General features: G+C 48.5%; 1 protein-coding gene across 1 annotated transcript; it reads right to left on the reverse strand.

Annotated features, from left to right (window-relative positions):
• On the reverse strand, positions 1 to 23,837 carry POU2AF2 (POU class 2 homeobox associating factor 2). Its single transcript, XM_056107484.1, has 5 exons — positions 23,828 to 23,837; positions 20,595 to 20,704; positions 4,023 to 4,062; positions 886 to 1,184; positions 1 to 393 (listed from the first exon to the last, which is right to left on the reverse strand). The coding sequence occupies exons 1-5, from the start codon at positions 23,835 to 23,837 to the stop codon at positions 1 to 3; spliced, it is 852 nt and encodes a 283-aa protein (XP_055963459.1).
• Positions 23,838 to 24,363: the final 526 nt, after the last annotated feature.

Here is a 24,363-nt window from a genome sequence, read left to right on the forward strand (position 1 = left end):
TCAGTAAGCTCTGCGGCACTCGAATGACCCCCAGGTCATGCTCCCATCTTCTTTGGTCCATGGAGAAGAATCCTGCAGCACGGAGGGATCCGTGCTCTCATCAGGCACCATCTTGGGTGGTTGGTCGTTGGACACTGTCATGAAGGGGCTGAAGGGGTAGGAGGATGGGGTGGGGTACCCTGGGCTGTGGTACAGATCCTCCAGTGCATGCAGCGAATAGGATGGAGCCCCGGGCAGTGCAGGTGCCCAGCTCGAGCTCCTGTGCTGGCTGGCACTCCCTGACTCCAGCTGGGACAGGCAGCTTGTGCCTGGTGACAGGGTTGGCAGCGTGTCTGTGGGTCCAGGGTCTGGTTGGCCGAGTCCTTCAGGCATCGTCTGCTCCCATGTGTCCCTCTGGGGAGAAGGCAAAGGTCTTAGGGGTGAGTTGGCAGGGTATATTCGCATGGGGACAGAGCTTTCTCCCCTGGACAGGGCACTGCCAGTGCGTGGCCTCAGCGAGCCTGTGTGCTGGCAGGCCTGCCCGCACCACTCGGGCCTTACCCGTCTGGAAGGTTGGTGAGCAAAGTTCCACAGGATGGGAACACGGGAGTGGGGGATGGGGAGGAAGGCAGCAGCTGAACCCTGTCTGAGCTGTCACTGTGGGGCCCTTTGCTGGAGGATGATGGGGAGCAGCTAACAAGGCAGTAGGGTGTGGACATAGCACCTATGCCCCTTTTCTATTCCCCCACCCCCACCCCCGGGTGGTCCCTCTGGCTGCCCTGCTGGGCATGGGTCTTGGAGGTAGGCTCCTGACTGAGCAGCCAGTCACAGGCACTTCAGCCTGGGGGTATGACTGTCTGGGCTGGTCTGATACTGCACCCCAATCTCAGGCCTTTGTCCACTCACCAGTACCAGGTGTGAGGGGTCTCCGGGGAAGGGTGGTGGAAGCAGCGGCGGCAGGGGTGAGGCACTGAACAGAGAGCCTGGACTGGGGGTCAGCGCCGAGGGGCGGTGGTCGCTGTAGGGCTCCGGGAAGTAGGGATCCAGGAGGGCTGGGTGGCTGGAGCCCGCTGAGGGCTCGCAGGGAAAGGCCTTGGCCGCGCCAGAGCCACAGACGTCACCTGGATACTGCTTGGTGCTGTGGAAGTCCGAGTCGGAGAGGAATGACCTTCTGATGCCGTAGAAACCAGACATGGCCGGAGAACCTGCTGTGGAAAGTGAGTGCAGGGGGCAGAAGGGCCGTTTCGGGGACCAGAGCATCTCTGTGGCCACTGGGTTTGCTTGGGAAGTGGGGTTCGAAAGCGGGTTGGCTACCGAGGCTAGCATTGAAATAGATTCAATAGACCACCAGGGAGGTGCTGCAAGAGCTGAAAGGGGGGTCCCTCGGGAGGGAGCTCTGGTCGGATCCCCAGTAACTTGCAGTCCCTCAGCATGGTGGAGAGTGATTCCCCCCAACCCCATCCTGCCCAACCAAGCACAGTGTCTGGAAAAGTAGTACCTAGCGTTGCATTGCTGCTTCTAACTGGTTCCCTGCAAATGACATATTTGTATGAGTTCGTTATGTTCTAGTTTTAGTTCATTCCAATTAGGCTCTCATTCAGCAGCCTTTGATTGGACTGAATCTGTGCCAGGCACAGTGTTGGGAAGAGATGAGAGAGAGAGAGAGAGAGAGAGAGAGAGAGAGAGAGAGAAGCCCATCCCTAGGCATTCCACCAAATAGAGGAGGAGCACCCCCACTCCCCCCTACCTTTCTCCCAGCTTCTGAGCCTCTCCACACACACTGGACCCTTAGCAAGGTCCAGGCTCTTGGGCAAGTGCTCCGGGGCATTCAGCTTGTCTAGGCTGCATGATGCTCGCCAGAGGCGGGATTTACACCGCACTCTCCCCACACTGCCCTCTGAGGCAGTGCTGCCCCTGCAGAGGCTGGCAGGGGAGGCTGGGGCTTCCACGGGGTCCCGTCCCGTGTTGTTTGCTGCCCTCTGCTGGCCGCCGCGGGTTTACAGTTCCCTGCGCGTCTGCGCGGGAAAGAGAACGTGGGTCGGGGAACTTTATTTCCCGCGTGGGAAAGCCAGAGGAGAGGCCTGAGTGCCGAGGCAGGGGCCAGCTCGCTGAGGGTCACGCCAGGGACGCTGTCCCTGCTGAGGACTGTGTAGCTCTTTATTAGCTCATGGCACCCAGAAATATTTGAGAGTGTGCTGTGGAAGTGGTCTCCTTAGCTAGACCCCACAGCCCGAGCCCAGAAGGGCTGGGAAGAAGGGAAGGCATCCGCCTTGCTTTATTTTTATGTGTCAAACTCCTTCGTCATCCCCCACCCACAGTGGACTGCTGCCTGTCTGCGCGCAGACTCAGGAAGACCCCTCCTGTCCTTTGCAATTAGGGCTCATGGCATGCTCAGCACTTTGGTCAAAGCCACAGGATCAGACACCTCCTCTTGAGCCCTCCTCCAAACCACATGCCAGCTCTGGGGTGGGTGGGTGTTGGGCTTAGGTCTAGTCTGTTTTCTGCAAACCTGGAAGTCTAATCCTGAGCTCAGACACACAAGTGTTCATTCGTTATAAAGAAGCCAGGCTTGCCCCTAGAGACTTACAGCACACTCTCCTTGTCCTCCACATCCACTGCCCACCCTCTAGCCTCACACTTCTCATCTGCTGGGGAACATGAAAGTGGCAGCAAGAGGTTTCACCATAAGCAGAACAAATGAAAATTCAATCAATAAGGTTCTCTCTCATGCCATGAATCTGCATCCTTGGGAGTGGTGGACGGTGGGGACAGAATAAAGACTGCAAACAAGTCTTCCAAATACAAAAAAAAAAAAAAAACCACAGCCTTCTGCTCTTAAAAATTTTTTTGGTCTTTTTTGGTGGGGCTACACTTGGCGGTGCTCAGGGCTTTTGCACTGGCTCTGCACTCAGGGATCACTCCTGGTAGGGATTGGGGGACCAATATCTGGTGCCCAGGATCAAAACTGGTCAGCTGCATGCAAGGCAAGCGCCTTACCTGCCCGCTGTACTATTTCTCTGGCCCTTTTTGCTTTTCTCCTTCTCAAGGGGGAGAATAATTCTAGGTGGAAGAAGAGGCTTTAGGCACGCTGCGGAAGGGGGCAGAAGCAGCCAGGTTGCAGTGGCCATGGCCACAGCTGAGAAAGATCTTAGAGACATGCCCACACGGGAAACCTTCCCCTGCCCCAACTCCAGCCCATGCTGCAGCTCTGACGGTCCCCACAGTTACTAGGCCACTTCTGAGGGGATGTTTGGGAGCCGTGTGTGTGTGTGTGTGTGTGTGTGTGTGTGTGTGTGTGTGTATGCACACGTGGATGAGAGCACACCTCCTTGATGAGGGTGGTCCCTGGGCACCTGGAAGTGATGATGGGAAATTCAGGGAGAGCTCTCTCAACCCAGGGAATGGCGTGCTGGTACCCTCCTCTGCCTGCAGGGCTGCCCCTTGTCTTATCTCTCAGGCCAAGTTGCCAAAATTTTAGAGATGGAGACATTGTCTTGGGGGAAGGGGGTTTCCTTCTATTGCTTTGGCACGGTAAGTTGCTTCCAGATGGGGGATCAAAAGACCATTGAAACAAAGTACTGTTATCTAGAATCCCTGCACAGGTCTGTCTTTGCTGCTTTCCGCCTTGGTAGTTCAGCCAAGTCTGACTCTAGGAGACATGTGTGGCGTTTATAGAAGCATGGGGGCCAGGGAGATAGCACAGAGGTTAGTGCACATGATGAGTGTATACCTGGGAGTGATCTCAGCCCCCACAGGCCCCATGAGCAGGGCCAGGGTTAGCCCTGGACCACCACCCCTATGCCCCAGCCCACTGGGTATGACCTTGGTGGCCCCAAGCACCAGGGTGTGAACAGCATCCAACCCTCACTGAACCTCTTGTCTGTGTGCCTGTAACTCATGGGGGTGGCCCTGGGTCCTCTGGGGACCACTTGGGAGGCCCCACCACCCCATTGTCCCAAACAGCCACACCATGAAAGCCCAAAGTTTCCACCGAAAGCTCCAAAGGAAATGAAGTGAAATGCTGGTAGAAGTCGGATACTCACCTGGTACCTGGGTAAATGGAGACTGGGAGGTGACACCACCCTGGAAGGCAAGGAGAGCACAAACCTGTCAGCAGTGCATCGCCCTGGCGTGGTTTCCTATCGTCAGAAACATTGTTTGGGGTGGCTCAGTGAGGGGGAGCAACTGAGTAGCAGAGAATGAAGTTTTAGGCTCTGGGAAACACCACCCGCCTCCACACGCCGAGCCCTGGCTAGATGAAGTGGACTGGTTTATTCTTTGCATTTTGCTGTTTGTGCTAACATTCCGTATCAAATAGAGATCCAGTGATGATGCTTGTGTCCATTCACATGTGCACATGTTTAGCCTATAGTGTCACTGTCTTCACAGTCTATGGTGCCACCGTCTTCACAGTCTGCCTTCACATAGACTAGATGCTCCCCCAGAGCTCCAACCTTTCCCGTAACTCATCCCTCATCCTCAGGGTCCAGGACACTGAGGTGATGCAGTGCAGACTTGGGAGGTTGGAGGTTGATGGTGGTAGAATTATGTCTCGATCTCCCCGCCCCCACAGTAACCTATGGACCCTAATCCTGTGGCATATTAATGGATACAACCTTATTGGAGACAGGAATTCTGAGTTCTGACCTGTGGTGGGGTTAAGATGGGGAGGATATAGTGGGTTAGGGTGGACCCCTCATGAAGCAAGCCATTGTTTTTGTAGGAAGAGGGCAGAAAGAAGCAGAGAACTGGCCTCATCAGGCAAGAGGCATAAACTCTTAACCCCAAGTTAAGAAACACCAGGAGCTGGGTACTGGGTACTGGTAATAGGTGGCACAGTGGGAGGGACCTCCCTGTGCCTGCTGTTTCCCACTCTGCTCACTGTCAGCCTCTGTTCCCACATCCCAAGGAGGCTCAGTGAAGCAGCACAGTAGGGGAGAAGGGGGCTGAGAGCAGGAGTGATCAAGTCTTCAAACAAACAAATGCAAATTCACGCCCCAGATGCCTTGAACAAGGTGGAAAATGTAGCTGCTATAAAATAAATAATTATTGATCTTTAGAGTTCTGATCTGAGCACTAAGCACTGACCCCCGTAGGCTTGGTGCTTCTGAGCTGGGCAGGATTTCATAGTCTCTCCTGCCCACCCACCACTAACGCCAAACCTCTCTCTGTAATATTAGTGTGGGGGCGGGAGTGGGGGCATGTGGGGGACAATTGATGTCTAATGAAGGGGAACCCAGTATTCTTAGAGGAGCACACTTACTCTTTTAACACTCTCCTACCCTTTCCTCTTAGCTACACATAAAAAAAAATAAAGGGGGCTGGAGAAATAGTGGAGGGGTTAAAGGAACTTGCTTTGCTTGCATATGGCTGGTCCTGATTTGATCCCTGGTATAAGTATAAGTGCCTGTATAAGTGCCTGAGCACTGCCAGGGGTAAGCCCTGAGCACCACTGGGTATGGCTCAAAATAGAAAAAATTAGTTTTTTTATTTGAGCCACCCCCAGTGGTGCTTGAGTACCCCAAGCTGCCATTTTTCACGATTATTGCAGAACCACCAGCACTCTCCCCAACCCAGTTTTAATATCCCCGAACTGCCAAGATGTCACAATCATAGTCTCGTTGGTTGTTTTTATTATTTGATGGGTGAAAAAGCCTCTTGTTCTTGTTTCTGTGACACAATTTTGCCTTCTTTCTGCTGTGGGCAATTACTCTCCCTTTGTTCTTTATGGTTACCTGTAAAATTTTGCCTTGCATGCTTGACAAAGCCTCAGTTTTCCCACTGACAGACTACGAGATCCTCGGGCCATCCATGCTCACTCCTCTCCTGATTTACCTGAATGTCATTTCCTGCATGGGCTGGAGAGATAGCACAGCGGGTAGGGCATTTGCCTTGCAAGCGGCCAACATGGCCAACCCGAGTTCGATTCCTTCACCCCTCTCTGAGAGCCCACCAAGCTACCAAGAGTATCTCGCCCACGTGGCGAGCCCCAGTGACGTATTCAATATGCCAAACACAGTAACAATTGTCACAATGGAGACGTTACTGGGCCCGCTCGAGCAAATCAATGAACGATGGGAGGACAGTGACAGTGACAGTCATTTTCTGCATATCACTGACTCAGCCCCTTTGCTGTAGTAGTTGACCTTCCCTTTCCATCACTGACAATGCCTACAGTCTTCTTATTTTAACTTTGCCTTTTTGTTAAATAAACACGCCATGGTAGCTGTTGTCAACCTTCAGGAAGTGCCTCAGAGATACATACTTATACATTCACTGGTTTCTTATACTTTTTCTCCCAGACATTTTTCTAGATTAATTTTCCTTCTAAAGTAATTCTTTGGAAAAAAATTTAGGTGATATTTGTGGTAAGTTGTATTTTGTTTATCTGGAAATCATCTTTATTTTATTTTTTTGCCCTTGAACTTGATAAAATTGCTGGGTGTACAATTTTAAGTCTGCATATAGGTTGCTTTTCTCAACCTTTAAAGTTATCTCTTCATTTTCTTTTTGCATCTATTGAGGTCGAGGAGTTTGCTGCTAATCTTACAGCTTTTGTGTGCGACAATCTTTATTTTCTGGATTCTTTTTTAATATTTTTGCTCTAATACTAAGATTCTTCTAGCTCACCTTCATATAGAGATGAATTAGAGAACATTGATCCTATTTGGAATAGCCTGCGCTTGGGAATTCGTGTTTTGACTAAACTTTGGAAAAGTTTGGACCATATCTCTTTAAATATTGCCTTAGAAAGAATCACGAAGTCAATGATGGTTGGAGGTATCATTTGGGATGGGAGATGTGTGCTGAAAGTAGATAAAGGGCCAAACATGATGTCCTCTCATTATCTGTATTGCAAATCATTAATGCCCATAAGTAGAGAGAGAGTAAGAAGAAAATTGTCTCCCATAGAGGCAGGGAGAGGGTTTGGGGTGGGAGGAATATTGGGGACATTGGTGGTGGAAAGTATACACTGGTGGAGGGATGGGTATTCAGTCATTGTATGATTGACTCAAATGTGAAAGTTCTTCATAAAGTAACAAAATAGGAAACTAACACCCAAGTATGGCAGAGATTAGTACCAGGAATTTTACTCAATGACCCGGAGGACAACCACACATGTTAGGGGAAGGAGGAGCTCAGAAAGAGAAGGGAACACCAAATAAAGGGTGTTGGGAGGATCCGCCCATGATGGGAGAGCATGCTGAGGGTAGACTGTCGACCAAGCATGATTGCCACTCAATGCCTCTTTTGCCGACCATGGCACTCAAAAGGAGAGAGAGGGAAATGCCCTGCCACAGAGGCAGGGTGGGATAGGGGCTGGGGGGGGGGAGGGGATGCTGGGATCCGTGGTGGTGAGAAAGCGCACTGGTGGAGGGATGGGTGTTTGATCATTGTATGTATAATTGAAACCCAAGCACAAAAATGTGTAAGTCTACAACTGTACCTCATGGTGCCTCACTATTAAAAAATAAATAAATATAAAAAAATATGAAAGTTCTGTAACTGTAGCTCATGGTGATTCAATAAAAAAAGTGGGGAAAATATTGCCTTATCTGTTTATATACACTTGTTTAGCAAAATTATATCTTCTATCCTTACCTTCTCCTCTGGGATTCTGTAGAGCTGTGATTTCATCTTTGACTCCTTTCCTCAGTACCCCTCTTTCATCAGTTTCTCGTGGTTCTTTGTTCTATATATTGATGTAGATACAGAATTCTTCAGGTCTGTATCCACTTCACTAATGCTTTCAACCATGGCTAAAATGCTATTGAATTTTTAATTATCTATATATTTTATCATTCTAAAAAGTTTTACTTTAAAAATTCTGCTTAGGTTCTGGAGTTTCTTGTTGAGAATTTATTATTGAATAGTTGATTGTTTCGTGTTTGGTTAATTCTAACCTCTGAAAGTCTTGGGAATTTAAATATTGTTTATTGTTTATCTTGACATCTTCACTGTGGTTTTTTTCTCATGTGTTCGGTGATTTTGAATTTGAATACATAATTTAATATCTTAATTTCTGCTCCCAAATTTCCCCAGCCTCCCAAGCCAAACTCTCCTGCCTTTCAGTTCTGGGTTTGAAGATTTTCCTTCCTTTTTGCTGGCTTAACAACAAATAAAAATGGATTCAAGGAAGAATCTTGATCCAGAATTATCGTTGAGGTATGCCCACTCTTGGCACATCTAGTTTGACCACAACAGATAGCGTCACTAAATATTGAAACTAGATACTTATATCTCCTTTCCAAATATGGTACAAAAGCAGGTTTCCTGATTTATAGTATTTTCGGGCAGATATTTAAATTGTAGTCAAACTAATGAGCATATACTTGTAACAGTTTCATAAATGCACTGTCAGACACACAACCACATGAATTATATGTGTTATGTATCACAACAACCCCAGAAGATATGTAATAACTATTCTCATCCTAATGAGGAGGAAACATAACATCCCCTGGGGTGGTGGTGAGTGGGATGAAAATAAGAACCTTTCTGATTTCATGGTCTGGTTCTTAATTACTGGAGTGATAGCACAGCGGGTAGGGCGTTCACCTTACAAGCGGCCAACATGGCCAACCCGAGTTCGATTCCTCCACCCCTCTCGGAGAGCCCGGCAAGCTACCGAGAGTATTCGATATGCCAGACACAGAAACAATAAAGTCTCCAATGGAGACGTTACTGGGCCCGCTCGAGCAAATCGACGATCAACGGGAGGGCCTTTACCTTTACCTTTACTGAGGTATGATTTGTAGTAAATCTCATGCATTTTGATCAATTTTGATAGATTTTCAGGGGGTGGTTTTGGGTCATACCCCATGTGTCTAGGACTTACTCCTGGCTGTGTACTCAGGGACCACTCCTGGCAGGGCTCAAAGGGGCATGTGGCATGCGAGGGATCAGACCCAGGTTGGCCATATGCATGGCAAGTGCCCTACCTACTGTACTACCTCTCCAGCCTTGAATTTGACAAATTTTGACAAGTTCCTCTCACCCTCCATCTCAGGCATGATCTTAAAGCATTTCCACCAAATTATTTTATAGTTGTAATTAGTGCTGTCTCTTCTAGGTTGGCCTGGAAGGCATTTAAACCGAGAAATATGCCCTGCGATATTCTGAACCCCTCTCCCCCAGACCACTGGATCTCTGTGAAGGGCTCATGTGGGCATTCCAAGGGTTTCCCTGCACACTTTTCAGAACCGACACCCTAGTCTCTCCACTTGCATGCACAGATTTCATAGGCGGGAAAGAACAGGCTAAAGCGGGAACATGGGGCACAGACCCTCGTCATCGTCGTCGTCGTTGGTGTAAAGGAGGAATTGCGTCTTAGCTTCCTCCCTTCAACACAGTGTCGCCTTATGGCTGCCTCTCACCATCCGACTCCTCCAGAAAGAATACTGAAATTAATATCGAAGAGCGCATAACTTTTGACCAAGCGAGATGGTATATAATTTTTATTTTGCATATTGCAAACAACAGGATCCTGCAATGCCAGGTAGCCAAATTTAGAGGTTTGTATTTGAATGAAATTTGCCAGTCTGCAACTTCCTGTAGCTAACACGGCAGGCTCACAGCTGCCCCAAAGCCCCTCCATGAAAATGAGTTAATTTGAACTAATAGGTCACCAAGGCAGTAAAGTGATAAGATTAGAAGTTTTCCTGGAGTACAGTCATAGTCATTTTTATGGCCCTATAATATTTTGTAGGTGCCAACCTGGTCAAATAAATATATCAAAGTGGGCTAGGTAAGAGATTGCCGAGTAACTTCAAAAAAAGTTCATACTTTGTGTAACTATTTTTTGTTTCTAATTTTATGGAAATACAAAGTTATGTCTTTAAATTTAAGATATTGCTACCAATGCTCAAATGATAATGGTTATAGATGCTTGCAAAGAACCAGGATCCCTCTTCAAGGAAATTACAGCAATTCTACACATTGAATTTCTCATCGTTCCTGCATCTGAAGGGGAGGCAGAAGATGCTGATAACTATTTTGGATATTTTATTTTATTTGAATTATTTTTTTGTTTTGGGGCCACACCCTGAAATGCTTAGGGCTTACTCCTGCCTCTGTATTCTGGAATCACTCCTGGTGGTGCCCATGGGACCATATGTGATGCTGGGGATCAAACCTAGGTCAGTCACATGCAAGGCAAATGATTTCCCCACTGTACTATCGTTTTAGCTTCTGTTTTGGATATTTTAACACCATATTTTATTCTTTGACTTTCGACTCACACTCGGTCATGTGATTTTCCTCCAGTTTTGAAAACAAAGTCTAATCTAGACGGATATAACACAAACAGACCCCAAAACATACTCATGTGAGACTGGAAGAAGAGAATTAGCACAGGGAACCAGATGTCTTAGCTACTGTGAGAAATAAGCAGAACTAGTGCTATTCTGATAGGTATGAAATGGTGTATAGGCACTAAACTACCAAACCCGACCTTATAGATATTACTAGTTATTTACAGACTTTGGAACAGGGCTTGGTTTAAGTACTACTTACCACTGCACACAGTAATTTAACCATAAATAGGAAAAAATACTCTATAATGACTAGGAACTGCATCTTTCTTGTGCCTGGTCTGATGGCATCTTGTTATGAAGCAGACACGGTCATGTCAAGTCTATAGAGGGGAGACCAGCGGGTTTTCTCTGTGAGTGGGTCCTTCTGTCAGACCTCAGGTGTGTGTGTGTGGAGTATTTGTGAGGTGTGAGCACAGTGCTTCCAACTGTGAGTGCTGGGAGAAGTGCATCCCCGGGTCTTAAGGTTAGCCCCGTTTTAGGGAGACAGGCCCCTTACATGAATCTCTTCCCATGGAGCAGGGCCTGGCCTCTTAACTGCCTTGCACCTAGGCTGCATGGGTGACTTGCTCAGATAGCCATCACAGGTTCCCTGTGAAGGCGTGCAGCTTTTCTTGAAGAAGGCCTATGGGTCTTCTCCTGAGGACGGCAGCTGACCCCAGGGAGGGTGAGTGACAAGGCAGAGGCGCATCCTGCTCCACTTATTGGCAGCCAGCACCAGCTGTCAGGTGGCCCAGAAGCCATCTTGGGAGATCCAGCCTGGTTTGACCTCCTAGGAACCCCTGCAGAGACACCCCAGGTCCTCTTCGAACTGTGAGATAATGGTAACTCATCACAGCTGCTCGGGATAGGGCTGAGGTGAACAATCGGCATAGCCAAGGAAGAGTTGCTCATGGTACAGACCAAACCTGGTGCAGGGTCTATACTCAGCTGTTTGGGGAAATCCACGTGCTGGGCTGTGCATCAGGCACCAAAGGGTGAAAGATGTGGACAGGAGAAAAGAAGGTCCAGGCATGAAACAAATGTGAGGCTGGGTGGGGGGTGGGGGGATGGGGCACATCGCTCCTTCAGGGAAAATAAGTTGTTTATTGGGAGAAGTTTCATCTAGTTAATGACATGGAAACGAATTTTGTGCGCCCACAATGCATCAGGATTGTAGTAATTTCCAGAAATGCAAAGAAGGCGGCATGGATTCTGTTCTGAGGGCAACTGCGGTTTGGTGGGGAAGGCACTTGGGTAAATGTCTACATGTAAACAACGTGCTTATTAAAGACTGGGCTTGAGAGGCATTTCGTGAGCATTTACTTCATGGCCAGATTCTGGGTTTCATCCTTTTTAATAACCACTAATGTAGAAAGGTGTGCTGGGTACAGTCTGTACTGACTATATAGAAATCATACAGTATGTAGAGATTATATGTAGTCAAGACACATGCTATATTGTGCTGTGTGTATTTACATATTTTATGTCACACATCTTTGTAACTAGCGAAATTGATTTCAAGTTATGTCTGGCTTATCAATTGGGAAACTAATAGACAGTATGATGGATTTTTCCAAAGTCACAAAGCTCGTTATGTTCTTTCGCCTGGGTGACCCGCTAAATCTGCTGAGACTGTGGTTGAGTGCAGGTGGGGAGCAGAGTGAGGGTGAAAGTAAGGTGCCAGCAAGTTGTGGCTTGGCAAAATGGGGCTGAATCTCCTACTATAGGTGTGGGGCCAGTCCCCTTTTAAAGGATGATGAAAGAGACGTGGTCAGCAGATAAAAGGGATGTCGCAACAGAGTAGAACAAAACACGGCAGGGGCAGAGTAGAGTAGAATGGTACAGTATGCTTTGCTTGTGTGAGACCCCAGGTTGGTTCCACCATTCCACCCTAGCACCACGGGATTGGGGACAAAGCAGAGACTCAGATGTAGAGCTGTGTGCAAGGCGTGCACAGACAGGAAGAGGAAGGGAAGCTGGGGTGGAGCCAGGGCACGGAGCCTCTGGAGTCCTGCTGAGGAGCGTGGACTTTGTTCGGAAGTTGCTTAGCAGGGTTGAAAATGGGGAAGGGCATTTGGGGACGATGACCTGGAGTTGAAGCCGATGGGTCAGGAATGGTGGCTGGAGGGTGAGGCCAGGTCATGGTTCACGTTCAATGATGCGGTCTCTATAGATGTAGGTTTTCGGAGACCAGGGGGCAGCGCTCCCCCTGGTCCCATTCCCACTCCCATCGGCCTCTCCCTGGCTTTATTTTTGAGCCTGGCAAAGGCCGATCCTTGTCTTGTGGGCGCTGCGGGTTTGCTGGCCACCTGTGCCAGTTGTGCCAACTCCCAGGGCTCTTTCTCTTTCCATTATCAGCAACCTCCCCATTGGTACCTGTGTAAAGAGGGAACTGGCACCTCTCCCTAACACTGCCCTGTTTACAAAGGGGAGAAGCCCTACACTCTGAAAGGCCTTAGCTTCCCAGCACATTGCGTTGGTCCAGCCCTAAAGTCAATATGAATTTGTGAAGAAAGAATAGTGAGTCCCGTATCCTTGCATACATTCGCCTTCTGTCCACAAAGCCCAGATTAGGGAGGATTTGTCTCCAAAAGCAAGCTCATCGGGTGCTGTGCCACATGTTTCATTATCACCAGCCTTGGGGACAGTAGGCGGTATGTAAACTGGCATAAACAGGTGACACAGAAGCATGGCAGGATTTCCGTGAGGCCTTCAAATGTGTGGAGGCCAAGCCAAGGCGCCGAGTCCGGTTTAAATGATCTCACGGGTAGGGTGGCACTGTAGCACTGTCCTCCCATTGTTCATCGATTTGCTCGAGCGGGCACCAGTAACATCTCACAACAAATTGTGAGACTTGTTGTTACTGTTTTTGGCATATCGAATATGTCACGGGGAGCTTGCCAGGCTTTGCTGTGCGGGTGAGATACTCTCAGTAGCTTGCCGGGCTCTCTGAGAGGGGAATCAAACCCTGGTTGGCCGCGTGCAAGGCAAACACCCTACCCGCTGTGCTATCACTCCAGCCCCACAGGAAGGGTACGTGTCAGGAATCCTTTAGTTAACTAAATTTAGCCTTAGCGCAAGCACATCTACAACATCGGTTCCCACATCCATGAGCTTGCTTCACTTTTCATAAACTGTTAAAGCAAAGTTCTGAAAGATTTTCTATGAATCCGAGTAGGGTGAACCCCGGGAAGGAAAAGGAGGCGAGTGAGAGGGCAGGGTGGGGGGATGGGGGGGCGCCCAAGGTCCAGGGAGATGCATCCACATCTGCTTTCCACTCCAGACGCTTATTTTGTTGTCCTTAAGCTTATTAGTGAGTGAAAAGTTAAAACGTAGGATTTAAAAAGCCTCCTCTCGCTATAAATGTCTTTAAAAGCTGAGATTTCAAGTGTCTCCCAGTTTCTTGTGTCTGAATGACTTCTAGACATTTGACTGTTAAGAATCTCCTGCTTGCATAAAGCAGTGTCCAGGGGGCAGGCTGTGGGGAAGCCAGGCCTTGTGTCCGGCTGCAGAGCACAGCCCGCTGGGTCTGGGTGCCTTCGGTAATATTCTCTGTGCTGGGGGAGCAGTTAGAGCCCTGGGAACCTCGGGGAGACGTGCTGATAAATGATCCTGGATGCTTTGGCCAGAACAGAATCTGCAGAACTTCAGCCCTGCCAGATGGACGTGCCATGGCTGTTTTGCTGCAAAACCTGATTATTTTTGTAAGCGGCGTGAAAGAATCCACTGCCAGGAAATATTTTAAATTTCATGACATTTTTTTTTAAATGACAGAGCCAGTCGAACAGCTGAGAAAATAAGTTGCAAAGAGTTTGCCTTTATGATGATTATTTTTAAAAATGTCTGTGACAGAGAAGGAGCAGGTGGTTGGGTGGGGGGCGTGGAAAGCCCTGGAAACGCGGTTCAGTTCTCCAAACAGGGCAGGACAGTGGGCTAATTAAAGTCAGCTAATAGGCTAGTTCTGAAAAACCGTAGAGAAAACATTCTTTCAAATGGATGCCAAGGGCAGGGCTTGCACCCCTGTATTGAAACATTGGCGTTTTGGGTTTACTGCCTGCTTAGATTTTTTTTTTTTAATTCTCTCTGGGTTCATGAAGGGGGTTGGTTGGCAACATTAACAAGCAATCTGCTAAGCTCTGTGCTGTGAGAGTGAGCTAAAGGTGTGGGGAGATACTCCCCCCGGTAGACATGGGCTGCTTTTGTCAGTCACTGTGCAAACCCCACCCAGAGAAGCAGAGCCTTCTGCTGGCAGTCTAGGGGGAACGTCACTGGGGCAAGGGAGATGGGTTATGGCAGAGAAACAATTGAAGCATCAGAGAGCACAGCTGCTACTAAACTCTAGGGCAGATCTTGGGCCACACAACACAGCGAAACAGCACTTTGCTGTCTAATGACCCTCAAATGTTCCAAACAAGCCCCGACACCTCACGCCAGTGCCCAACAGAAGGTGGGCTCAGTTCATCAGAGTTGGAGAGATGAGAAAGAACCAACATGATAAATTTTTAAGAAATCAGATCTCTGGCTCAAGAGTCAAGTCATATATTTGCATGTATTTGTAAGTCTCTGCACCCCATCCCTAGCATTGCCTGCCTCCCTCCTGGACCCCAACCCCAGTACCTCAGAGTGTGACCCTTGAGATAAGACAAGAATCGGAGAAGCTCTGGGTGCTGCCTGCAGTCACAGTTCTTACACTCGCACCCTCAGATCTTGGGGCTCCATCCCCAGCTCACCCTTGCTCTCACTTTGGTCCGGTTTCTACCTAAGCTGCGCTCTTTGATCCGAGGGTGCAGAGAGGGTTGTGCCCCGAGAAGTTTCCCTGCAACAGAAGCACAGGCTGCAGCTACTAGCACTAAGGCACTGCACCCCAGGCCTCATCTCACTCATATTCCGTCCCTTTCCTGGCACTGCCTTTAGCATAGCAAAATGCAGGATCACAGCCTAGAAGCTCCAGTGTCAGCGGGCTTGGGCTGGCAGAAGGCTACAGTTAGCTTTTGCTCTGGCCTTGGGTTCTGTCTTCGGCAGGACAAATTAAAGGTTGGCGTAGTGTCTCGGAAAGGAGACCCTGGGCTGTCTTCCTCTCCTGATCTCTCCCACAGCACCTGAAAAGGGGGGCGTGGCAGGAGAGCGCACCCCCCACCCCTCAACCACCATCCCGAGCCTCACAGGTGGGTCAGTTGTGTTTATAAAGATGCCTAAGAAATTCTAGTGGCTTAAAGTGAGCTGCTGGGTTTCTTGAAGCTGCAGGGGTGGGGCAGCTTGGAGGGGAATCTCTGGAGGCAGCAGGGCTGTGGGGGCCGTCATCTCCCCCTTTCCTTTCTGAAGGGGCAGAGTTGGGCAGAGAGAAGACTCCGGAAACCAGGCAATCCGGGTCCTGATCGCAGTCCCTCAGCTTCCCACCTCACCCCGCCTGGGGGCTTCTCTCCTCTGTGCGGTACTGGGAGTGTCAACACCACAAGAGCCACACGCTTCCTGTGGCAGCAAACACGGCACATGGCAGCTGTGACCCAGTCCCTTCCCAGGCTGCCTCTTCCCAGGCCTTTGGGGTGGTCTCACTCTTAGGCACAACCCAGCCAGGCTGCGAGGCTCCTTACTCTAGTGTTCCCGGCCCCTTTGCCTGGGCCCACTTCGATTCCTCAAAACAGTAGAATCCCAACTAGTCGGGGGAGAGAGAACTTTGGAGCCGTGGGTGCTGTGGGTGCTGGGGGCGAGGGTAGCAGATGTGTTTGCTGTGCATTGGGAGGGAGCTGGGCGTTGGGACGTTGGCCTGCAAGGCTGGGGCCAGGACTGCGACCTCCTCCTCCTCCTCCTCCTCCTCCTCCTCCTCCTCCTCCTCCTCTCCTTCCTCAGTTTCATCACCCATGCCCCGAACTCCTGCTCACACCCCATCTGCCTCGGCGTCTGTGGAGCCCTTGTTCTGCTCACCCCACCTCTCTCCCCTGCTTTACTGAAGTTCACCTCCTCACATCCTCCAGCAGGTTTCCCAGCTGCTCCTGGGCACACCCCGTGCCCCCCCATGCCATCCGGTCTGACCTCGGTGTACAGGGTTCAGTACAGGGGGCAAAGCCCTAACTCTACGTTTCTAAACTGGCCCCTTCTCCCACTCTGCCCTGGGAAGTGCTCACTGAACTCTGGAGCCCTGGGCAGCTGCCTTGCTCGAACACTTGCCCGTATTTCAGAGCCAGCACTTTGATTGAACACATCCCCCGTGCCAAGCCCTTGGCAAATAGTAAGTCTCACCCTTACAATAACATCTGAGGCAGATACTCTTATCTACCTTGGAGGGTAAGATTAAGTGACTTTCCCCATCAGTGAGGAGTTGCCGAGCAAGGATCTGAATTCAGAGCCTAGATGCTTCAGCAGGCCCCGGCGCGATGTCTGAGGCTGGAAACACCAGCAGGACCCTGGAGGGCCAGTGCTCTTGTAAAAGCCAGGAACAATTTTCCAGGTGAATGGCCCAAGTAAAGAAGAAAAAGGAATGGGGCAATGCATCTTCAAGTGATGAGTTTTTAAATTGGAGACGGAAGCGGGAGGGCCCCTCCTAACCCACCACTCTCATGGGCAAGGGCACCGAGGCCCGGAGAGGGGACAGGTGTGTCCCCGTGACTGCGTGGCTGGAAAGTCAGGGAGAGGGATGCCGCCTGAGAAGCTAGTGGCCGCTTGGAGCTGGCCAAGAGATGGGTTCAGTGGTGTGTGAGGGAGATCAGGGCCACTATGGGATACGCTGCCGTCCAGCTTCCTTCCCATTGTGGGTTTTCATTTTCTGTACTTCTGGAGAAGTCATCATGCAAATCCCAGGGAGAGGCCTGAGAATGTTTCCATGCGGAGGTAACTGACAGGTGCCAGCAATTGGTGCCTCCAAACAGCATCTGGGCGCGAAGGTAAACACCCTGCAGCTAGTCTTCCGGATGGGGGGCACAGACAGTTGTTGGGGTATGGAGCGAGGCAGGGCACATCTGTTCTGCGGCTGGAGCCGCCCCTTCTCGCCACCCAGATCAAACACTTGGAAGGACTCAGGGCCATAAATGTATTGATCGGGCTGGCCCCCATGCACCTGCTGTTCACCCCCGTTCCCCATCAATGTGCTCAACTGTCAGGCTTCTATCTCTGTGCTGGCCATGGTTTCCTTCCAAAAGTAATCAGGAAAGATGATTAGCCCAGAACCCCAGCTGATAACACAGCCCAGTCCTGGGTGGCCTTGCCTGGAGATTTGAGCAGCCAGTTGGAAGGCAAGGGGTTAGGAAAACTTAGGAAACAAAATAATCCCAGTTAAGATTTGAAAAGCAAACACCAGAGGCTGCATGAGAAGAGATATGCCAAGGGGAAGTGGTTATTTTTGGGACCCTGTCGGCAAGACAGTATAACTCAGAGCTCATAAAGTTATCAAAATTGATGTCCCACGCAGGACATTTTCTCCAGCATTTTTCTCAGTACAGACCTTCAGAAATCTTCAGTTACTTTATATTTGTGTAGAATATTGACCTCAGAAACTTTGATGTATATTTCCTCAATGTTTTTTACTATAAAGTTTTGATGACAGTTATAGCTAATAATAATTAGCTAATATTGACCCATAAATCAGAAAAAAATAGATTCCACATCGGAGTTTGATTCTCAGATCCATTCTGAACACCCCCTCCCCATTTTAATTAAATTCTTCATTCCATGTGATTTTAATTATAATATGAACTGCTCTTCCTACTTGGCAAAAATTTTTGGCCAAGTCTCTGTGACAGCTATTACATATTTGATAATTTTAAATGAATCTTTATGATCACATAAGAAAAACTTAGAGAAAAAAGGAAAAGAAAAACTTAGAAAGCTCAGTAAACTTCAGATCATATGTTGAATTTCAAAACAAAAAATTTATATCTTTTTCCCCCTTCCTTCTCTTTATTGTCCTAACAAATTTTTAAAATATTAGCCTGGCAAGCTCCCCGTGATGTATTCGATATGCCAGACACAGTAACAACAAAGTCTCCAATGGAGACGTTACTGGGCCCGCTCGAGCAAATCGATGATCAACGGGAGGGCCTTTACTTTACTTTACTTATTAATTAATATTTTTTAAATGATTAGCTCTTACGGTGCTCTGTTGAAATGGAGTAATTTAGAAACAATGCAACAGAAATCTCTATTACAAGTCTAATTACTTTTTTTAAGGGTACAAGATGTTGGTAGATGGCTCATGCTTTAATATTTTTATAGAAGAATCTAGCATCATAGAGAAGAATAAAAGAATTTTGAGAAATAGAAAAAATACATGCAGTCATATTTGTGAGACCATAGGACTATAACCAAAATGCACAGAATTGGTGGTTGAGTCCAATCTCTGGCATGTCTCTCTTGATGAAGGAATCGAGAGATTCCTCTTTTTACCTACCTCTTATTCCTACTGCGAAGAACCGGGAAATGTTTCATGGCACAAAAAAGCAGATATTCTTGAGGGGAAGCTGTAAAGATGGGTCCACAGAGCCACTGGGGACATTAGCAGCAGTTTGGGCATCAGATACCTGCTTTGGAAAGCAGGTGTGTTGGGGATGCAGTTTCCATAGTGAATGTGTGTTCCTTTCTTATTGCTACAGTGACCAGGATCAGAGTGCAGCCTAACCAAGACTGACCTTTATTCTTGCAGTTCTGGAGACCAGAGGTCCTATTTGGGTGCTGACGTGGCTGTGCTCTGGAATATGTTGGGGCTGCCTGTGTTGTGATCTCGTGGTGGGCTCCAGGCTCTGCCTTGTCCAATGCACTGTGACTCTTCTGTGTTTTTATTTTGTGTGTGTGTGTGTGTGTGTGTGTTACTTTTGAAACTCCTGCTCATGAGGAAGTGTGTGATGCATTTGGTCCCCAACCCCTTGCAGGGTCAGATCCTTAACTTTATCCTGTACTTTGCCATGTGAGAAGACATTTCCAGGTCTGATGTGGGATTGCTCTGTGTTGTGTGTGCGTGTGCGTGTGTGCATGTGTGTGTGTGTGTGTGTGTGTGTGTGTGAGTGTGTGTGTAGCACAGTGTGTCTGGCAAAATGGCTTAGTTGGATTTCTCACCCCTTCAAAGTTGCCTTGGGCTCTTTCTCGTCTTTCCAGGACAGCCTCTGAACATGACTAAGTAGGGCCTCCCTGCCTGAACTTCCCCAAGGGACTGGACTCAAGTCTACCTACTGCAATGGTATGACAAAGAAAAGGCCAGGCTCATCTTTGCAGCTAGCCCCATTAGTGCCGTCAGGCAGGGTCCTCTTCAGGATTCCTGCCACCCAGAGGGAATGGGGAAGGAATCAATGTCGCCTTCTTGGAGTATGCTGATATTCTGGGGTGGTAGTTGGGAACCACGAGTGGATGGACAGTCCAGTCTGTCTATAGGGATAAACCTGAAGTCCAATTCTCCATGTTTTGGGAAGGCCCAAGTTTAGCCACCCAGGTTCGCCAGGTCACTGATGTGAGGACTGCACTGGGGTATGCTGAGATGTTGGGCCACAGCCGTGAACTCAGTCGAATTCCAGCTGCCTGAGCTTCCAAAGCTCCCATTTTTAGGATGAACTCATACCTTCCTGGCCCTAGAACCTCTTTCTGCATCATGTATTTTCCCTGGTTTCTGTGTCCTTCATTTTCAGGTTGCTGTGATCTAAACATGTATCCTCCCAAAGTCATTTGTCGAAATGTGCTGATTTGATGGTAGTGGGCAGTAAGGTGTGGCTCTGTACTCAGGAATTACCTCTGGTGGTGCTCAGGGGACCATATGGGATGCTGGGAATCGAACCTGGATTGGCTGCTTGCAAGGCAAGTGCCCTACCTGCTGTGCTATTGCTCCAGCCCCGAAAACATTTTTTTTTTCATACTCCATTTGGAATCCAGGTCGGCCATACATAAAGCAAACACCCTACCCACTGTACTATCCCTTGCCCCAAAGTTAACAGTCACTGTCACTGTCCTCCTGTTGTTCATCGATTTGCTCCAGTGGGCCTAATAACATTGTAAGATTTGTTGTTACGGTGTTTGGCATATAGAATATGTCACGGGTAGCTTGCCAGGCTTTGCCATGCGGGCGAGATACTCTCAGTAGCTTGCCGGGCTCTCTGAGAGGGGCAGAGGAATCGAAGACGGAGGAATCAAACTCGGGTCGGCTGGCTCGGCTGCATGCAAAGCAAACGCCCTACCCGCTGTGCTATCGCTCCAGCCCAAAGTTAACACAGATAGATTCTATTACAAGGCAGCTAGAATAGAGCTTTGCCCTGGAGAGTGGTAGACGGATGCAGATGGGAGAGGGAAACTGTGGATTTCAGAAGGTACAAACCCTAAAGCTTCATAAGGGGTTGAGTGGGGACTCACATTAAATCTTGAGTTGTTCGTCTGCCGGGATCGTTTCTCTGCCAGGAGATCCTTGACTGTGTGCTTCACTCTCACGCCTTGATACACTCGTTTGCTGAAGTCTCCTGGGACTTAAGCAGAAGTTGGAGATGGAAAAATTAATAGCCTTCTACTAAGGGCTAAACCTGATGCTATTTTCTCATTGAAGTAAAAGACTCCTTGAATTGGAAATGGCTGGAACCCAGGTCGTTTTGTCCTGTCTCCAAATTTTTGACGGAAATTCATGTAAACTGTACCAAAGTTTTTTTTTTTTTTTAAATAACAGAACACTAAGCCAGGGCAAGGAGATGGCTAGAGCACAGGCCTGCTGTTTGGGGGTCCCACCGTTTTATCCCCAGTGTGCTGCTGGGGGCGTGGCCCTGTAAACAAAAAGAAACACTGTTTCATCTTCTATTCATCAGTGCCGTCACAGTCTTTCTCCAGCATTCTCATCCAGGAAGACCTACAGTTTATACTTTACCAACAGCAGCAGAGATCAGATGTGACTTGAAACAATGTTTTTTCCTACCTATTCTGTCTGCTTTGATGCAAAAACTAGATCTGTCCAGTTTGTGCTGTGTGGTAATTTTGCCTAAGTGGATAACGGTTCTCAAGTTACCTGTTTAATGCATGCTGCGAGAGCTTTTAAACTTTTGAAAATACAGTGACTTGCTATGAAAAGAAGTTTAAAGATCACTGAAAGGGAAGTGTCATTCATTCCCAATAACAAATATTAATTGGGCACAACACGACATATACTTACTGAAGTTACTGCAACAACGCTGGCAGTCTAAAACTGTGTTGTACCTGATCCAGTTTATAGCTTGAAAGACAGATTTGTGGCTAAGTCATTCGCTAATAGCTCATGGCTGCTAATAAGAAAACAGCTGAGATTCTAACTTTGGTCAGATTGTTGCTCCAACAACCCATAAAATGTGCTATTTTCACAACGAAGAATTTTAGAATGAATTCTAGAAGAGAAAACTTGCCCCTGGTTCTGAATTGCATCGAAGCATTGCTTCCAGGCCCAAGGTGTTCCTGTCTCTGAGGTGGATCTGGCCATGACAGGGGGACCTTGGAACTGACATGTTGAACTGGTGGTCGAGCTGGAGGAGGAATCCCACAACAGTTTCTGACCTGGGAAGCGCTCTGGGGTGGGTCGGATGGTGGAAGTTCATTTTTGCAGAGGTGTTACCAGCATGCACAGCTGACACAGAATCCAGCATCTGAGAGAATAGCAGACTACACCAGCACGACCGGCATTAGGCATTTAACGGAAAATAATTCTTTAATCTGGCTGAAACCATGGGGACTTTAGGCTGTGTTTGAGGAGGCAGAAACCAAGCCAGAGGCCACGTGGTGCCTGCCCAAGGCCGGGTGATGGCTGTCATTGTGTGATAAAGCGGGCACGTGGAAACGCCTTGAACGCCAGCACACTTCCTGCAGCATTCCAGCATGCAACAGAAAGAGAACACTTAAATTCCAAGATAATATATTATTTTATTCAGACATAGCCACAGGCAACCTGGTTTCAGAGAAACCAAATTATTTGCTGATTTTGGTCTCATTTTGACAGCCTTTGGTCTCAGTATGTATCTTTTAATTGAAGAGGGTTAAGAGGCTTAACTTTAAAGCTTTAATGACCTCATGCTTGTTACAAAGGAATCTTAGGTGCTGCTCCTAGAATTGTATGGATGTGACCCCCACTTCCTTTTTGAAAAGCCTACAGCGGCACTTATTCATCACAGATTTATTATTTTCTGTGTGTCAGGCATTGTGTTGAGAACTGGGGACACAAAAGAACATGCTATCTAGTGGGCGGAGAGAAATCCTTAAAAATGATTATAACGCAGATGTTCGCAGTGCAATAATAGAAGGAAGTCTGGGCTGTTGGGGTGAGGCGGCCAAGGTGTCAGCTCCTGGCGAGGACAGGGGAACACCTGCGGGTGGTGCTCATGAGGTCCAGGGACCCCACCCTGGTAGATAGGGATTCAGTGTGAGGGCCAGAGAGGGCAGTGCTGCCTGGGCCCTGCGGTGAGGGACATTACCCAGGCCACCAGGATGGTGTTTGGGGTCTCCAGGACAAACCAGGTAGGATGCATGCAAGGCCTGCATCTTCATCCCTGTACTCTCTCTCTGGCCCTGCTCTGGAGGTTTCTAAGGACGGGAGGAGGAGTGTGGTTGGATTTGCTTCTCTGGTAGCAGCCTCTGCGTAGAGGGCAGATTTTAGAATCACAAAACCACAGGGAGAGCGTGCAGGGGGATTCTCGGTGAATGCAGGCAAGAGGAAAGGGGGGAATGTACAGGAGCACGTGGAGGATTGGAAATTATGCAGGGCTGGAGGGAAGTGGGGGAGCATGCAAGGGGAAGTGGGGGCGGAGCATGCAAGGGGAAGTGTCCAGTGAGGAGGCAGGTTTGCTGTGGTTTTAAGGCTATTTGCATTCTTAGAGGGGCAGGGATGTGAGAATATCTGGGCAGACCAACAGCGGGACAGAAAATTTGGGAAGGAGAGAGAAATTTCCCAAGGAAGGAGGACTGAAGAGGAGCATGGAGTTGGGGGCAAGGGCACAAGTTGGCCCTGACCTCTGAGGCTGGAAGAGAGAAGAGCAGGTGGTGGCAGTTGGCCCTGAGCAGCCTGAAGGAGGAAGGTGGGGGAGGGGGTTCCTCCTAGCATGAAGGGGCAGAAGGGGCAGAGCAGGGGGCTTGGTGGGACTAGAAGTGCAGATCTTGCCTCTTGGGTGGGCACTGGTCAAAGCCCGTGTCCATACTACGCCACCCAGATGTCAGCATCTCTCCATCGTGTCCCTTCTCGTCCATGTCTGCCTCCCTTATCCTCTGTGTGCTAACCTCAGCTCTGCAGTCAAAGTCACCACAGGCTTGTTTTTCACTGGACATTGCCTGCTCCTTTGCTTCACTGCTTTATATACCATCTAAGAGGGAGATAATCCAGTATTTATCGTCCTTCTGACTTATTTGCTTAGCCAGTTTTATCCATGTTGTCACAAAAGGAGAGAGTTTATCTTTCCTCATACCTGAGTGCTATTCTCTTCTGAATGTCTGCCACAGTTTCTTTCCCCTCTCATCCATTGTTGGGCACTTGGGTTGTTTCCAAAGTTTGGCTGTTGTGAATGGCACTGCAGTGAATATCAGTGGGCATGGATATTTTGAATTGGTGTTTTGGTATTCTTGGGATAGATACCAAGGAGTGGAATCACTGGATTCCATTTTGACATTTTGAAGAAATCTCTATATTGTTTTCCGTAAAGGATGAACCAGACAACACTTGCACCAGTAGTGAAGAGCGTGCCTATTTCTCTGTGATCCTGCCAGCGCTGGTTATTCCTGGCCATTAGGTAAAGGTTATCATGATTGGTGTGGGGTGACAGAAATCTGTGCCGTCACAAACCCTTGAGGTGATTCTGAAGTTTGAGGACCACAGTTACATATAGGAACGTGTATATAGTCCTTAAGGACTTTCTATGACTCCAACCTGGGCGTTTCTGTTTGAGCATTTCTGCCTAACTGACTGAGTACAGCAGCCAGTGGGTGGGGGTGGGGGTTTGCTGAGGATGGAGGCATGGAGAGGCTTAGGCGAGGAGCCTTTGTGTGTTTGCTGACAATTTTTGCTAACTTTTACTTTACACAGGCTCTTTTAGTTGATGATTTCAGTCTGACTTGCCGAGTGTATGCCCGAACAACCTCTTAGAAATAGGCCTGCTCTGTATCAGTTTAACAAATACCTACAGGATGA

Source organism: Sorex fumeus, unplaced genomic scaffold, assembly GCF_029834395.1.
Source record: "Sorex fumeus unplaced genomic scaffold, SorFum_2.1 ptg000169l, whole genome shotgun sequence".
Classification (NCBI taxonomy): Eukaryota; Metazoa; Chordata; class Mammalia; order Eulipotyphla; family Soricidae; genus Sorex; species Sorex fumeus.

Excerpts from the sequence above, each read along its gene's own strand:
- POU2AF2 (XM_056107484.1), bottom strand. Across the intron at positions 1,185-4,022 it reads TCCATTTACCCAGGTACCAG|GTTCTCCGGCCATGTCTGGT; the intron begins GTGAGTATCCGA and ends TTTCCACAGCAG. Across the intron at positions 394-885 it reads ACCCCTCACACCTGGTACTG|AGGGACACATGGGAGCAGAC; the intron begins GTGAGTGGACAA and ends CCTTCTCCCCAG.